The sequence below is a fragment of the Notolepis coatsorum genome, assembly GCF_963971535.1.
Source record: "Notolepis coatsorum genome assembly, chromosome: 6".
NCBI lineage: Eukaryota > Metazoa > Chordata > Actinopteri > Aulopiformes > Paralepididae > Notolepis > Notolepis coatsorum.
The window spans coordinates 185883510-185902243 of NC_140170.1; the positions used below are offsets into that span (position 1 = coordinate 185883510).

The 18734-nt window shown below is 42.9% G+C and overlaps 1 protein-coding gene across 1 annotated transcript in view; it reads left to right on the plus strand.

Moving 5' to 3' along the window:
• Nucleotides 1–9919: 9919 nt before the first annotated feature.
• LOC311230242 (uncharacterized protein) overlaps nt 9920–18734 on the plus strand; it is a 42369-nt gene continuing 33554 nt past the window's right edge. The window contains exon 1 of the mRNA XM_084316455.1: nt 9920–10261. Within this exon, the coding sequence (XP_084172581.1) occupies nt 10247–10261 (15 nt within the window). The 5' untranslated portion in view covers nt 9920–10246. The remainder of the gene's footprint in view (nt 10262–18734) is intronic.

The following is an 18734-nucleotide window of genomic DNA, read 5'->3' on the forward strand; positions in this document are numbered from 1 at the left end:
GCTCTCTTCTAGAACATGTAGCCATGACTACCAGCTCTCTTCTAGAACATGTAACCATGACTACCAGCTCTTCTAGAACATGTAACCATGACTACCGGCTCTCTTCTAGAACATGTAACCATGACTACCGGCTCTCTTCTAGAACATGTAACCATGACTACCGGCTCTCTTCTAGAACATGTAACCATGACGACCGGCTCCCTTCTAGAACATGTAACCATGACTACCAGCTCTCTTCTAGAACAGGTAACCATGACTACCGGCTCTCTTCTAGAACATGTAACCATGACTACCAGCTCTCTTCTAGAACATGTAACCATGACTACCAGCTCTCTTCTAGAACATGTAGCCATGACTACCGGCTCTCTTCTAGAACATGTAACCATGACTACCAGCTCTCTTCTAGAACAGGTAACCATGACTACCGGCTCTCTTCTAGAACATGTAACCATGACTACCAGCTCTCTTCTAGAACATGTAACCATGACTACCAGCTCTCTTCTAGAACATGTAACCATGACTACCAGCTCTCTTCTAGAACATGTAACCATGACTACCGCTGTGATGACTTTTCGTTGTTTCATCAGCTGAAGCCTTCAGATGAAGAACCGTGATATATATTCTGTAGATATATACTGTAGATATATACTGCAGATATATATTCTGTAGATATATATACTGTAGATATATTCTGTAGATATATACTGTAGATATATACTGTAGATATATACTGTAGATATATACTGCAGATATATATTCTGTAGATATATACTGTAGATATATATCCTGTAGATATATACTGCAGATATATATTCTGTAGATATATACTGTAGATATATATCCTGTAGATATATACTGCAGATATATACTGCCGATATATGTTCATTGGAGAACATTTTTAAACATGCATTCAAATGGGTGATTGATTGGTGATTAAGCATGTAGGGGAGTCAGTCACTGGTTCAATCCCTGCAACAGACGACGTGTCCATCCCTGTCATAGTGTCCTTGAGCAAGGCACCACTGAACCCTAATCTGAAGAAAACAATTCCTACTTACCCTGTGTGGATATTATGGCGATTGAGTGAACCAAGATTTCCTTTATAGAATTCCCAGAAAGTGTTCAGTCAAGTGTTGGAACGCTGTACGTCACATGGATGTATCATCTCAAACTGTGCGTATGGGGCACTCTGTCGGTGACGTTCAATAACTGGTATTTAATTTGAAACCGGACCGATGTGGTTCTTAGTCTGTGAGATTCGGTATTCTCTGAGCGTCAGCTGAAATGATCCTGTAATGTTACGTATGATAATTGCATTGGGAATCATCACCTTTTGGGGGTTAACTGTAAGAAAAAATACTTTGTTTGGAAAAGCCTGAGACAGCTGGCTGTAAAACATTTTATATTTGTTAAAAAGATTATTTTGGGCTTGAATTTTCTATATAGAGGGTTATTCTCTTATGTCACTCAACCAAAAGAAAACGACAAAAAAAACATTTTTGTACATAATGTAAAATGAAATTGTTACTCGGATACTCTTATGTACAATAATTATTTTACATTGCAATAGTTGTCTTACTAAATACAGATATATTAATGACATTCTGAACTTCTTCTGTGGTTTTGAAATTATCTAAGAGTATATATAGTTGATAACGTTGTTGAAGGGACATTGTGACATTTTGTATTTCAACAAATCAGTTTGCAGTTGAACCTGAATAACGCTCAAGCCAGCAGGAGGCGCTGTTTGGAGTTCAGCTGCCAGGTGCACACATCACCTTAACTCAGATTGTATGGGAAAATCTTAACTTAAGGTTTCCTTAAAATAAAATGTTTTGCACAAAACACCCTTACGTCTTCCTTAAGGTTTCCTTTAAAATGTCCTTAAAGTATTTAAGGTTTTCTCCTGATCTTGGTCTTATATTCAAGCGGTCTCCATGGAAACTAGAATTGATCTCTGTTCACTGCAGTAAATTACTTAACATCTTTCCTGGACTAAGTGAACCGTTTAAGCGATTCTGTGCAACAGCCTTAAGTAATACCCTCAGCTAAGGAGACATTAAACCTTAAGTGTCCTACTTAAAGGAGAACACTTGAGCTGCTTTGTGCAGCCGGCCCCCCGGGGAGCTGTACTGGGTGCAATGTCTACGTCCGGTTACTTCACTATGAAAAGTAGTTCAACTAAAAAAAAAAAAAAATGTGATTTGTTACACTAAAAGTACTTTGAATAAGTAGTTAGATTACATCCCAGTTACATTGTGGAGCATCATCAGGGTGAGGTGTGTTTGATTTAGGGACCAAGGCAGGAGAAACCACACGGAGCAGGGTGAGGTGTGTTTGATTTAGGGACCAAGGCAGGAGAAACCACACGGAGCAGGGTGAGGTGTGTTTGATTTAGGGACCAAGGCAGGAGAAACCACACGGAGCAGGGTGAGGTGTGTTTGATTTAGGGACCAAGGCAGGAGAAACCACACGGAGCAGGGTGAGGTGTGTTTGATTTAGGGACCAAGGCAGGAGAAACCACACGGAGCAGCGTGAGGTGTGTTTGATTTAGGGACCAAGGCAGGAGAAACCACACGGAGCAGGGTGAGGTGTGTTTGATTTAGGGACCAAGGCAGGAGAAACCACACGGAGCAGGGTGAGGTGTGTTTGATTTAGGGACCAAGGCAGGAGAAACCACACGGAGCAGGGTGAGGTGTGTTTGATTTAGGGACCAAGGCAGGAGAAACCACACGGAGCACCGTGAGGTGTGTTTGATTTAGGGACCAAGGCAGGAGAAACCACACGGAGCAGGGTGAGGTGTGTTTGATTTAGGGACCAAGGCAGGAGAAACCACACGGAGCAGGGTGAGGTGTGTTTGATTTAGGGACCAAGGCAGGAGAAACCACACGGAGCAGGGTGAGGTGTGTTTGATTTAGGGACCAAGGCAGGAGAAACCACACGGAGCAGGGTGAGGTGTGTTTGATTTAGGGACCAAGGCAGGAGAAACCACACGGAGCACCGTGAGGTGTGTTTGATTTAGGGACCAAGGCAGGAGAAACCACACGGAGCAGGGTGAGGTGTGTTTGATTTAGGGACCAAGGCAGGAGAAACCACACGGAGCAGGGTGAGGTGTGTTTGATTTAGGGACCAAGGCAGGAGAAAACACACGGAGGTCTGCTGAGGGTGTGTTTGATTTGGGGACCAAGGCAGGAGAAACCACACGGAGGTCTGCTGAGGGTGTGTTTGATTTAGGGACCAAGGCAGGAGAAACCACGCGGAGGTCTGCTGAGGGTGTGTTTGATTTGGGGACCAACGCAAGAGAAACCACACGGAGCAGGGTGAGGTGTGTTTGATTTAGGGACCAACGCAGGAGAAACCACACGGAGGTCTCCTGAGGATTGTTGAGGTGGAATCAGGAAAATGCACCATTTCTTGGGGAATATGTAGTTTGTAATGAACTACCCAAATATAATGTAGTTAAACGACCATTCATTCTAATGTTCTATATGTGAAACTATCTGTGTGCTGCCTTCTTGGCCAGGGCCCACTTGAAAAAGAGATGGACGTCTCAATGTGATTATCCTGATTAAATGAAGGATACATTAAATAAATACAGTTCGGTTTATGGATCAAATTGCTTATATCCAACTTTTGACCAGAAAACCTAAACGATTAAAACATCCTACGAGGTGTTTCAACCCAACAACTGGTTTCATGAGATTATGACTGAGATTATGATTTTGATATTATGACTTTGATATTGTGACTGAGATTATGACTGTAAAATGATGACTGAGATTATGATTTTGATATTATGACTGAGATTATGACTTTGATATTATGACTGAGATGATGACTGTGAGATTATGACTTTGATATTATGACTGAGATGATGTGGCCCCACCCAGCTAAAAGCATAGGCTACAAAGAAACCTTTCTTAAATAACTATTTAAATATTTAACCCATGCATGTTAGATGAAGAAAAATCTAAATATAGACCAATTTTCACTTGCATTTAAAACTGTGTACCAGCAGATGGCGCCACAAACCCGTAGTCAGCCAGCCTAAAGTAACATGTCACAGCCATAGAATAAACGGTCACAGCTCTCAGACTTTGATTGATTGATTGAAAACTTTATTAACAGATTGCAGAATGGGCACAGTACAGTACAGCTCAATACATACAATTGTTAAGGGGATGCAGACCAGAGAAAGACTTTCGTCTTGTTTACATCAGGGTCCCCCATTTTCAATTCATCGTAACATATATGACATACATGACATACAGATAGACAGTAGACAGTAGACAGACTAGTTCCAGAGACTCACAAGCAAATAAATAATGTACCTTTCGCCTCGGACCCCCTCCTCTACCGGAGGACATCCTTGCAGAGGAGGCCCGGTGAGAACATAGCCAGCATAATGTTGGGTAGAGAAGCAAATTACTAGTCTTCATTTAGCTGGGGACACTGTCTTTGAGGGGGTGACCCCAACTTTGAGAGCCTCTCTGACCCTACCAGACGAACCCTCATCTGGTTTATTCCTAATTCTGATATTGAACAACGTCATTAGCATTCTAATATGATTTGTTTGCAGTTGATCTATGATCCGTTTGCAGTTGGCCTATAAGTCTTGGAGCATATTATCTTTAGGTCATTGTGAAACAGTACTGAACACACTGGAGAATTAACACTGCTGGATTTGTTTCTACTGTACCTGTCAAGAGGCCCTGTTTCCGTTGGCCGTTTTTCCTTTGAAAGGTGTTCTGTAACGTCCATGGTTCACGGAGTCGACTTTCTTTCCCGATTGGTTTCAAACGAAAATACGGAAGAAAAATAAAATTGCGGTGGGCTGACGGCACGTTAATTATTCTTTAATATTATTGTATTATGGTATGTCTTGTTATATGTAAAATACAAAAATATCACAAAATATAATAGATCGCACAGCTTCCATGCCATCTTTTAAGGTTTATTTTGGGAGAGTGACGTCACAGCCCAGCCAGCTGTCACTCACGTTTCACTCGACGGTTACAGTACATTACAGGATTATGTAATGTATATTATGGTTACAGTACAGCAGACGTTTGAGCACGGAGGAGATAAAACTGGGAACGAGGTTAATGCTTGCAGGACCAAAGAGATACCAGAGGGATTATGAATGGTTGGAATAATAACAGAAGGGATGCAGGGATGCTATGTGAGTAGCAGGCGCTAGCATTAGTTGTTAAGTAAGTTTGTTCTGTAAGCTGTTATCGTTAGCCAGCACATCCAACATTAGTTAGTTATTGGCAGCCTATGCCCTCTGAGACTCCTGTACTGTAACATTAGTTGCCTAATAATAGATCGCACACTATATACTTTATACTTACTGTATATATTTATTAATATATAAATTATATATGTCTTGTGACCCCAATGTTATTATGTCTGTTAATATATTTTAAGATATTTGATTATAATTTATTTGATTTAACTTGTCATGTCTTATTTTATTTATTTATTCCTTCAATTATTCTTTAAATTATTATTAGTGTATTATGGTATGACCGGTGGCGCACCACGTCGTACACGTACATACGCTCAGCGTAACCTTCGAGTCCGGCCGGCGGCCCAGGACAAGTGCTGCACGTCTTCCCCGTCTCTCTCCCGTTTCCAAACTGTCCTATCCACAATTAAAGCGCAAATGCCCTAAAAAAACACATCTTTAAAATAAAAAAGGACAAAGTGCAACATCCCACAATGCAGAAAGCGTCTAAACCTCAATATCCCATCTTGCCAGTTTGGAAACCATGAGTGAAAGCTGTGATGTTGCGAGGGGATGAGCGAGTGATGTAGAACAATAATACATATAACCATGGCTGTATGTTTTTTGCACATAGCACTGGTGCACTGGTGCTACAGAGGTTGATAGTTTACCACAAGTATAACACGTCTCTAAAAACAACCACAAGTAGTGCAGTTCATCACTTGCTGTAAATAGGTATGTGGCTGGCAAGGGACATGAATCTTGCATACAGGGCACACAAAATCCAAACCTTAACAAGAAATGTTTTCAGACAAAAAAAAAATCTTTATTTGCCCATACTGGTAAATTGCAGGGACATAACTGTATACAAGACATCAATATGTTACGCTTCAAATTAGCGGTGATAATCTGTTTAAATTTGTCATTCATAATTTTTTGATTGAAAGTGTGTAAATCACTAATTGAACAAAAACAACAAACACACACACACACACACACACACACGTGTCCGTGTCACAGATCTAGCATGTCTGCTGGCCACTTTTTCATATTTGGCCTTATAACATCGTTATGCACAGGATCCATTGATCAAATTGTATGTTAATAAACCCTCTGGCTAGCAAGTTAATACATATGGTAGCATGGAGTCTGCATAACTTCATAAACACCTAACTCCTAAACACCTAAAGAAGAACACAGGTTATATTTCTTCTTCTGGCTGAAAGTGTGTGAAATCTCTCACTGATATCAGCTCTATATGGACGTTCATTTTAAACTATCTATATATAAATAATAATAATAATAATAATAATAATAATAATAATAATAATAATAATAATAATAATAATAATAATAATAATAATAATAATAATAATAATAGTGTTTTCTTTCTCTCTTTCCAGCCCGCGATGGAGACCAAAGACTCTGATACAACGCAAGATTTCCTTTGGGAAGGATGAGTACAAATTTGAACCTCATCGGTAAGAGCCCAGCTCAAACGTCTGCACTGATAGTGTTTTCTCTCTCTCTCTCCCACTCTTCTCTCTCTCTATCTCTCTTTCCAGCCCGCGATGGAGACCAAGGAGGAGAGCGAGGGGGGCATCTCCGTCAACCTGCTCCCCCGTACTCAGGAGAGATGCAGGAGCAGAAAGCACCGGCGAGCCAGCCAGATGCATGGAGGATCGGGACGACTGGAAGCACCGATGGAGGGCCCCGTCCGAGGACGACCTAGATAGAGACCAAAGACCCTGATACAACGCAACAGATGACCAAACTACAAACCCAGCCACTCCTCAGCCAACGAGGGTGACCCTCAGCTGCATGGCAGAGGAGCTGAACTCCTTCTTCGCAACGATTCGAAGCGAGGCCGACGGAAACAGCCACACTGCACATCAACGCCACCCCCCGAGGCGGTGCCGACAGAGGCAGCCTCGCCACACTCACCAGCCCTCAGCAGCATCATCCTCACGGAGCACGAGGTGAGACGCACACTGAAGGGAGTAAACCCTATAGGAAAGCGGCGGGGGCCGGACGGTGTCGTGGGACGGGTGCTGAAAGACTGCGCTGACCAGCTGACGGGGGTCTTCTTCGCTAAGATCTTCAACCAGTCCCTGTCCCAGGCCATCGTCCCACCCTGCCTGAAAACCTCCATAATCATCCCGGTCCCAAAGAAGAACTCCATCAGTTGCCTGAACGACTACCGTCCAGTCGCACTCGCCTCCCTACCCATGAAGGTCTTTGAAGAGACACTCAAGCCCCACATCATCTCTAGCCTCCCACCCGGACTAGACCCCCACCAGTTCGCCTACAGAGCCAACAGGTCCACGGAGGACGCCATCGCCACGACTCTCCACTCTACCCTGTCCCATCTGGAGAGAGCGGGGGGGGGGCTACGCACGGCTGCTCTTCGTGGACTTTAGCTCTGCATTCAACACCATCCTGCCTGACAGACTAGTGCCCAAACTCATGGACCTTGGACTAAACCATCCCCTCTGCCGGTGGTCTAAGGACTTCCTCTCTGACTGCCCCCAGAGGGTCAGGATAGGCCCCCACACCTCCACAGCCATCAGCCTCAGCACCGGATCCCCCCAGGGCTGCGTGCTGAGTCCCTTATTTTACTCTATTTACACCCACGACTTCACCGCAGTCCACACCCAGCAACACCATCATCAAGTTCGCTGACGACACCACCGTGGTGGGCTGTATCTCAAATCTCATCAGGGTCCCCCATTTTCAATTCATCAGGACATATAAATCAAATTAAAACGGAATGGGTTAAACAACCATTTAAATAAGCAACTGGTTGGTATAGTGGAAATTCGAGATTAAAAAAAACTAAGACAGCCAGACAGTCTGACAGTGTGTTTCTCTGGTACTTTATTCAAACACATACTGTAACGTGTTCTCTTCCTGTGGACGCGGGCAAATACTGCGGCATGGTCATGCTGGACCTACAAAAGGCCTTCGACACTGTCAATCACACCATTCTGATTGACAAGCTAAAAGCAATTGGTTTTGATAGTTTATCAGTGAGCTGGATACAATCCTACCTGGAGGGGAGGGAACAGATGGTGGAAGTAAACGGTACCCTATCCCCCCCCCTCACAGTGAGCTGTGGTGTTCCACAAGGAAGCATACTAGGACCGCTACTATTCCTAATTTATGCAAATGACATGTCGTCAGCTTGTGACTGCAACTTGTTCCTGTTTGCGGACGACTCAGCCCTGCTGGTCTCTGACAAGAACAAGTTACAGGTTGAAAAAGCCCTCAGCTCGGAACTAGGCAAAATCTGCATATGGGTCGCCGACAACAAACTATCATTACACATGGGCAAAACAGAGTCCATTCTCTTCGGTTCAAATAACAAACTCAGCAAGACCGACGGCTTCTCGGTTACAGTGGGTGACAATATTATCACAAGGAAAGATGAAATTACCTACCTGGGTTCCATCCTAGAGGCTAATCTTTCCTGTGACAAAATGGCATCCAATGTAATAAAAAAAGTCAACCAACGAACGCGATTCTTGTACCGGATCTCCTCTCTGGTAAACAAGAATACCCTGAAGACTCTAGCAGGAGCACTCATTCAAGGGTACTACGACTATGCTTGCACCTCATGGTACCAAAGCACCTCAAAGGCACTAAAAAACAAATTACAAACATCTCAAAACAAGCTAGTCAGACTACTACTTGACCTGACTCCTAGAACCCACCTCACCCCTGCCCACTTTGACAACCTAGGATGGCTTAGAGTAGACGACAGAGTACAGCAACTTGCAATGGGCCTGGTCTACAAGATACACTACGCGACCAAGGTACCCATGTACATGTCAAAATACTTCCCAAAGGTCAGTGAATACCACGATCACAACACCAGAGGGAGCTCCACAAATCATGTAAAACCCAGATTCGGCTCAAACAAGGGACTAAACACGTTTCGCAATTATGCCACATCAATGTGGAACGCCCTACCTAAAGCTGTAAAGGAATGTGAATCACTACCCACCTTCAAAAACACTCTCAAAAAACACCTACGTGAGACTGCAATTCGAAACTGGCCCCTACAAATGTCCTAACCTAGTTGTACAGTAAATGACCAAGTAAGGCTTTGTCAATATTCCAATGTACAGTGTAAAATGTGTGTGTGTCCCCTTCCCAACCCCCCCCCACCTCCAATGTACAGCCCTCACCCAACCCACCCAACCCCACCCCACCCAACCAACCTCCTCCAATGTACAGTTTCTATGCCAAATGTATATACACTCCTTTTCTGGACACTTTTGTATCACAAACAGTACTGTATTTGCAAATCTGATATGTCATAAATGTATAGGTGTAGCAGTACTGTCTATCTGTATGTCATGTATGTCATATATGTTATGATGAATTGAAAATGGGGGACCCTGATGTAAACAAGACGAAAGTCTTTCTCTGGTCTGCATCCCCTTAACAATTGTATGTATTGAGCTGTACTGTACTGTACCCATTCTGCAATCTGTTAATAAACTTTTCAATCAATCAATCAATCAATCCTCGCGTGATTTTCTTTCATAGCCGCAATTTGCGGAGACGCTCTCTGATTGGCCACTGACGTTTCTGGTCATGTGACGTGTCTGAACGCACCCACCGTGACGTCATTATGTACGTTTGCGCGCGGCTCCGGCTGGCGGCACAGTATTTCCGGTTGCCTACGAGGTGAGCTGAAAGTCCGCCTGATAAACGCTTATAGAAGTTGTAATTCGTGTTTTAAACGTTATCTACTTGTTGCTACATGTTCCGTAAAACATTCCACTCATCCTGTGTACATTGTGTTCGGATCCAAGACCACTGACCCACTCTGTATTAGTTTAGTCTGGGAGAAAGTAGGCTAACGCTAGCTCCTGTACAGCTAGCTGCTAGCTCCTGTTAGCTCTCTCTCCTCTCAGCTCCAGATCTCCAGCTGACTGCAGTCAAGTTCTGTTCTGTTGATCAGCTGGAACCAAGCTGCTTCACACCAAACCCAGTGATGTGCATCTGATGTGTGGAACACAGGTATGGAGATGTTTGTGTCTGTTTCTTTTCAACACGTTGTTCTATGTGGAATGAAAGGCTGTAGGCCTAGTAGCCTTCTAGCTAATCCACACCAGTTCAGCTATATAAGGTGAGTCTGGCTGGTGTTTTGATTGATTGATTGATTGAAAACTTTATTAACAGATTGCAGAATGGGTACAATACAGTACAGCTCAATACACACCATTGTTAAGGGGATGCAGACCAGAGAAAGACTTTCGTCTTGTTTACATCAGGGTCCCCCATTTTCAATTCATCAGGACATATATGACATACATGACATACAGATAGTCAGTACTGCTACATCTATACATTTATGACATACCAGATTTGCAAATACAGTACTGTTTGTGATACAGAAGGAGTCAAGAAAAGGGAGTATATACATTTGACGTAGAAACTGTACATTGGAGGAGGTTGGGTGGGGGGGGTTGGGTACATTGGGATATTGACAACCATACTGGGTAATTTACATTGGAGGTGGTTGGGGGGGGGGGGGCACACTGTATAAACAAGCAAAACTGTACATTGAGGGGGGGGGGGGGGGACACTGTACAAACAAACAAAATTGTACATTGGACAACTGACAACCATACTAGGTAAATGACTGTACATTGGAGGGGGTTGGGTTAGGATATTTACAGGGGCCAGTGTTGAATTGCAGTCTCCCGTAGGTGTCCCTTGAGAGAGGTTTTGAAAGTGGGTAGTGATCCACATTCCTTTACAGCTTTGGGTAGGGCGTTCCACATTGATGTGGCATAATTGCGAAACGTGTTTAGTCCCTTATTTGAGCCGAATCTGGGTTTAACATGATTTGTGGAGCTCCCTCTGGTGTTGTGATCGTGGTATTCACTGACCTTTGGGAAGTATTTTGACATGTACATGGGTACCTTGGTCGTGTAGTGTATCTTGTAGACCAGGCCCATTGCAAGTTGCTGTACTCTGTCGTCTACTCTAAGCCATCCTAGGTTGTCAAAGTGGGCAGGGGTGAGGTGGGTTCTAGGAGTAAGGTCAAGCAGTAGTCTGACCAGTTTGTTTTGAGATGTTTGTAATTTTGTTTTTAGCGCCTTTGAGGTGCTTTGGTACCATGAGGTGCAAGCATAGTCGTAGTACCCTTGAATGAGTGCTCCTGCTAGAGTCTTAACACTTTGAGCGCCACGCCTGGTTTTCCGTTTTACCGCTTGAATGCCACCATCGGCGCCAATGTTAACGTTAATATCGCCTAATCTATGTTTTAAATTATGGCTATGTGTCTAATCTGCCCATCGCATTATCAAAGACTATTTTCCAGTCAGTGCTGTGAAGGCAGATTGTTTTTTTATCGCATCGTTTCCATTTCAGAGCAGTTAGAAAAGCCCCCGTTTTGATATAAAAAACAGCTCATTCTGGAGCATTCTATGAAAATCGTCTTTTAGTGGAATATTCCACAACGTTGATATTCGTCTGCCTTTTTATGAATCGTTTTCAAATAAACGCTAGATGATCAATATTATACGTGCACGCAAGCACATTACGGCCGCGCACTGATAATCGCTCCGTTGATTTCCTCACAGACTTTTACAGTGAAACCGAAAGAAGACATTTCACAAAACAGCTTATACTAGAGATGTTCCGATACCATTTTTTCCTTTCCGATCCGATTCCGATACCTAAGCTTTGGGTATCGGCCGATACCGATACTTATCCGATACCAGTGCATACATAAAAAAAAAAAAAACGATATTATAATTTTCTTTTATAAATATAATTTTTTTTTTTTTTTAACAAATACTGTTTTATATATACTGTTTTTTAGTCATAACTAGAAAGTAATGGTATTTATTCAACAACAGGTGATTGTATAGATTTGTATTAGTATCATTAATCAATGAGTATGGGGCTTCAGCACTGCAGATATACCCTACTCCAATGATCCACACGGACATTATACGTTGCTGCACTCGCTACCCACTGGCTCTGCAGATATACCCTACTCAGTCTGTCTACAAGGCTCCGTTCAGTAGCAGTCGGATCTGTTGTGATTTTTGCACAATAAATATTCAACATTCTCTTTTGAGACTCCGCCTCAGACTCTTATCATTTGGCACTAAAAGCTAAACATTGTCGCCGATATGGCTGTCCGCAACATGTCATTAATTGTGTACGCGACGTGCAATTGTGCAATGCCGACGTTACCGTTAGCTAGCATGAGCTACCGGTATATGGGAAGACCATAGAAGACTGTAACGTTACTGGTGACATTGTGATTTAACTTGGAATACTCCTTTGCCAACTTGCTGTACTTTGCTTGCAGGTCTGCAGCCATTATTGCTGGATTATATGAATAGCCCCAACTTTAGCCAAGGTAATGTTAAAGCTAGCTTTCGGTTAGCCGTTCAATGCTAATAACACCAGCCACCAAGCGAACCCATGAGCTCGCCGTCAACACCGCTCTGTCGGGACGATGACATTTAAGAAAGTATCTGCTGTTAAAATGACAAATGGCATTGACACTTTAATCGATTAAGCACACGTTTGTTTTATAATGCTTACTCAACAGACCACAGTGTTGTTGATAAATTACGTCATATGGTATCGGAGCGCAGCATTAGAGGGTACTCGCCGATACCGATACCAGCATTTTAGCCAGTATCGGCGGCTTTTCCGATACCAGTATCGGTATCGGAACAACTCTACTTATAACTTCATCAAACTTACTCTGATTATCCTACCACTGATAACATAGAGTCCTTACCTGACATCAGATGGTATCCAACTGGTATATTCCAATTCCTGATCACCATTCGAAAAAATCGATAAGTGTATGGATCCAACGCGAGACTGTAGATCTCCATGATCCGCGGGGATCTGAGGCTCCAGAATGAACTGTGGTAACCCCGGCTGGATCAGTGAACTGGAAAATGTGGAGTACCGGATTTTTTTCCCCATTCATTTTCATTGAGTCCATTCCAAAATCACTTACGTCATCTGGGAGACGACAGGGGGCGCTTTTTTCCACAGTGATCACCGGCGCAGCTCGGCTATACTCGGGTAGGCTCGGGTGATGCAATAATTTTTCAGATCGCAAAAAAAAAAAAAAAAAAAAAAAAATCCGAGAAATCTCGTGAGTGGCACGCAACCACCTATAAAAAACCCGAGAAATCTCGTGAGTGGCACGGAAAGTGTTAAGGGTATTCTTGTTTACCAGAGAGGAGATTCGGTACAAGAATCGAGTTCGTTGGTTGACTTTTTTTATTACATTGGATGCCATTTTGTCACAGGAAAGATTAGCCTCTAGGATGGAACCCAGGTAGGTAATTTCATCTTTCCTTGTGACAATATTGTCACCCACTGTAACTGAGAAGCCGTCGGTCTTGCTGAGTTTGTTATTTGAACCGAAGAGAATGGACTCTGTTTTGCCCATGTGTAACTAATGATAGTTTGTTGTCGGCGAGCCATATGCAGATTTTGCAGATATTTTGCATATGCAGATTTTGCCGAGCTGAGGGCTTTTTCAACCTGTAACTTCTTGTCAGAGACCAGCAGGGCTGAGTCGTCCGCAAACAGGAACAAGTTGCAGTCACAAGCTGACGACATGTCATTTGCATAAATTAGGAATAGTAGCGGTCCTAGTATGCTTCCTTGTGGAACACCACAGCTCACTGTGAGGGGGGGGGGATAGGGTACCGTTTACCTCCACCATCTGTTCCCTCCCCTCCAGGTAGGATTGTATCCAGCTCACTGATAAACTATCAAAACCAATTGCTTTTAGCTTGTCTATCAGAATGGTGTGATTGACAGTGTCGAAGGCCTTTTGTAGGTCCAGCATGACCATGCCGCAGTATTTGCCCGCGTGTGTGCATACATTTACTATATGCTACTCTTTTTCACATGGATTAGGCTAATTAGCTTTAACAATCAAGTCAAGTAATTTATTTATATAGCACGTTTAAAAGCACAAGAGCCAACTAAAGTGCTGTACAATCAAAGCTTAAAATCAATGTCCTAATATAAAATACACAAATACAAAAAGGCACAGCAGGACAAGACGGTACATTCAGAGAATAGGACAGTAGGACAACACACGGATAGGGGAACACAAAGTACAGTAGCACACAGGGGACAGAGGAGCATAAGAAGAGATACAAGAGGGAGGGGTCAGGATAAAATTGCATGGGAGTGTGTGAGTTAGGGTGTGGGAGAATCAGGGTTTATTGAAGGCCAGGGAATAGAAGTGGGTTTTTAGACCAATCCTGATTCCTGAGCCTATTTGATTCAACAGGAAGATATTGATTTAAATATGTATATAGTCTATATATAATTTTTTTTTATCGTATCTCCTGTGCTGGCACAAGCACTACCATGGAGTGGAGAGATGACACACAATACATATAATAATTAATGGAAATATACTGAAAAGCTATTTATGGCTGGTAATAATCTCTGGCTGGTCTTTTTTAAATCTAAAGCTAAAAAGGAGGATACACATTAAACATTTTGAAATATTCAATTGAAATAGATTTTTTGGGTCAATTAATGATTAATCAACTAATCGATAAAATAATCAACTGATTAATCGTTAACAAAATAGTCGTTAGTGACAGCCCTAGTCCGCAGTATAAAGAACAAAGAGGAAGGGAGCCAAAACTGTTCCCTGAGGGGCTCCAGTTTGTGTCCAGATGGCATCTGATACTATATCATCCAGCCTAACAAACTGAGGCAGAGGAACAAGATATTTCATGCACCAGGTGCTGGTTGAGTTATGCAGTTTAAACTGGATATTTTTGTTTGCTAGGATATGTGGCTGGATTGTATTGAAGGTGCTAGAAAAATACAAATCGGTGCATCGTTGACTCCTACACTCTTCCTGTATGCAAATTGCAAGGGGTCTAAATAAGGTGCCACCTGCTCCCTGATGTGGCCCAGCACAACCCTTTCAAAACACTTCATAATGTGGCATGTCAGAGCAATAGGTCTCAGGTTAGTGAGGCTCTTATGCACATTGTTCTTTTTAGGAATAGGGACGAGACATTGCAGGAAAAACAGGTGAAGACAGAGATAGAGAGAAAAGAATGAAAAACATGGCACAACTGGTCAGCACAGACCTTAACACATTGAGTGCCACGCCCCTTCCGGGAAGTGACCACTTCCGTGCCGCCCATTAACCCCATGTAAACGTAGTTGTAGTTTGTACAACTAAACCTATATTTTATAGTATTGCTATGGGTCTAATGACACCCTCGAGTCTCATTGAGCTACTTCTGGTCAACGTGCAAAAAACAGATTCTTTTTTCATTCGTACATTTCCGTTTGATACCGTTTTGAATATAGTCCGGCCGCTTCTGAGCAATTCCAGGGAAAATACATGAAAACAGCGTTTTTGTGTAATTCAATAAGCATGTTGTCATTTTTCGCCTGATTATCGGATCTTCCTGAAATCAATGCTAGATCATCACTATTATCCTTTGTGGTGCACGCATGCAATGTGGTTTAGACCGGCGCCCCCCCCCCCCTCCTGTATCCCAACGGCAGAACAGCCAGACACATGAACACATATCGCTTCAATCGCAGTAGAAATAAATATCAGATCAATGCAAGCTTTCATATATTTATAGTGTCCTTACCTGGTCTCTGAAGTAATGAGAAAAAAAAAGAATCCAATAATTTCATCGCCATTCCAGTTATCCACAGCGATCGTGCCGCAGACGTTATTGGGCATTGCTCTTCAACGGGTGGGCGGGGTCAGTTGTCCAAGCCATCCCTATAAGCGTGTGTTTTGCCGGAGTGTTTAGGACCCACGCCGCAGCTCGGTATAGAAACCATACACTGGCCGAAGGCGTTAGAGGGCGGTATAATACCGTCTGCCAGCTTAGACACACTCAGAACAGTATGCACAAGGTGCCCCGCTGAATTATGAATGGATATAGATAATAAAATAAATACCGTGACAGAAACGTAGATCTACATTTCCGGCACTCAGCGATTGGACGACAGAACCGTAGATCTACGTGAACGGCACTGAAAGTGTTAAGGGTGGAGCGTGGATAAATACCATCAGGCCCAGGGCCCTGTTTACCTTGATGGAGGTTAGGGTTACTGGTCACACGGACCTTGAGGGTGCAGGATAAATACTAGGGGTGCACCGATGTATCGGTCAGGTATCGGTATTCGCCCATAAGTGCCTTGTTGACTGCAATCGGCCTATCGCCCGATAAGCTCGAATGTGCCGATGGCAGTAGCCGATAAATATCCATCAATTTGTGTCGCGTCAAAAGGCAAAAAAAAGTTCAGTCGCGTCCTGCACAACGCCGCCCCCAGTCCCCCACACACACACAAGCTACTGCATCAAAGTTACTACTAAATATTCAACATTCTCTTTTGAGACTCCGCTTCAGACTCTTATCATTTGGCACTAAAAGCTAAACATTGTCACCGATATGGCTGTCCGCAACATGTCATTAATTGTGTACGCGAGGTGGTCGCTCAGTGACGACGCTAACGTGAGCTAGGTTAGCTAGCATGAGCTACCAGGAGATGGAAAGACTAACGTTACTGGTGAAAATGTGATTTACGTTGGAATACTCCTTTGCCAACTTGCTGTACTTTGCTTGCAGGTATGCAGCCATTATTGCTGGATTATGAATAGCCCCAACTTTAGCCAAGGTAACGTTATGGCTAAACCTTTAACGTTAGTTAACGCTAGCTTTCGGTTAGCTGTTCAATGCTAATAACACAACCAAGCGAACCCATCAGAGCTCCCCGTCAACACCCCTCTCTCGGGAAGATGGCATTTAAGAAAGTATCTGCTGTTAAAATGACAAACATTCGTTTTGTGGCATTAACGTTATATAGTTAAGTGTTACACGTTCAATAACATCAGCATAGTATTTACCCCAACATAGCAAGTAGCCAGCATTACTCGTTCATACTAGCTCAGTTCCTTCCGTTGCTCATAGAGCCCTGAGTTGTACCCAATCCATTCTGCAATCTGTTAATAAAGTTTTCAATCAGACAAATTTATAGAAAGGCTTTGTTTTATTATAACATTCGTTGCAGTAAAATCATTATGCCTCGTTTGGTCATCCTGTGGAGCGCTGGTCGGCGGGGCCGGGGAGCTAACGTATTAGCTACGGTAAGCTTGTTGTGGTTCTCGCAAGCAGATCAATGGCGGCATGCCCGGAAGTAGAAAATGAATAAACGCTTGCCGATTGGTGGTAAGAACAGCAGGAGGTGGGTGCTAGCGGTGTGATGTAATTGGCCGAATCGACTGTCAATCAAAATTGTTCTATTGCATTGGTTGAGAGCTCTGGTTGAGACAATAGTATCCAGCTGCAGGCCGGCAGACCATACTGGGAGAGGGATAGTGCTACATGGCATGGTGGAATTAATACCATAAACATATTTCTTGATGTTTCCTTTTTTTAAGTAAAGAGGCCTACAAATACAAACATACACATACAAATATACAGTAGTTTCATAAAAAAAAAAAAAAAACTACAAAAAAAAAATATATATATTAAAAAAAAGAATTACAAATATTTTTTTTGGCCACAAATATCTGTATCGGCCGATTGTGTTAGTTGAACAATCTGTATCGGTGGCAAATTTTCATATCGGTGCATCCCTAATAAATACCATCAGGGCCCTGTTTACCTTGATGGAGGTTAGGGTTACTGGTCACACAGACCTTGAGGATGCAGGATAAATACCATCAGGCCCAGGGCCTTTGTTTACCTTGATGCGCTTAACACATTGACGACCACGGCTTGCAGTGTAATATATGGCTGGAGGACAACGCTTTGTCAACAAACCGATGTACTTTCTAACGGCTATATATATACTTTATAGTATTGCTATCTGTCCATTCTCATTGTCACTTGAGTGCATAAACCGTGCCTTCATAATGGCTTAAAGAAAATAAAAATCCATCGGTTGGTTGTCATTTTATAGCGCCGTGAATATAAGGTTTATCGCAGTTTTCGTCTAGTCTTTTTTCTGGGGAGCTAGATAATAGGCTAAAGGCTAGTCACGTTATATCAAACGCCATTTCTGCTGTATATATACGAATGAAATAAAACAAACTGCGTAGCATCCGGACTATTACAGAGCATCTATGGATGAAATGGGGGCGGCAGGGGACGCCGATTACTATTATTGATTAGCAATACAGTGTGCGTTCAAGTAGCCATTTTCACTGATCGATCACGTTGCGTTTTAAAACAATGTCCAATCCAGCTGTAATTTGGGAGAATAGTATCCTACCGTCAGGCCATGTGATCGCCGGCAGCATTTCGTCATTAGTCATCGGAATCTGGTAGATCGATATGTCCATTGGCTGATCATAAATCCCATTATTCCAGGCTGAAATCTGCGTTCGGTAACGTGATCAAAGACGGAGTATGTTCGGCTGGGATCGAGGCTCATATGAAACACCCACAGAAAGTAAAAAAGAATTTCAATCGCCCTCAATGATACT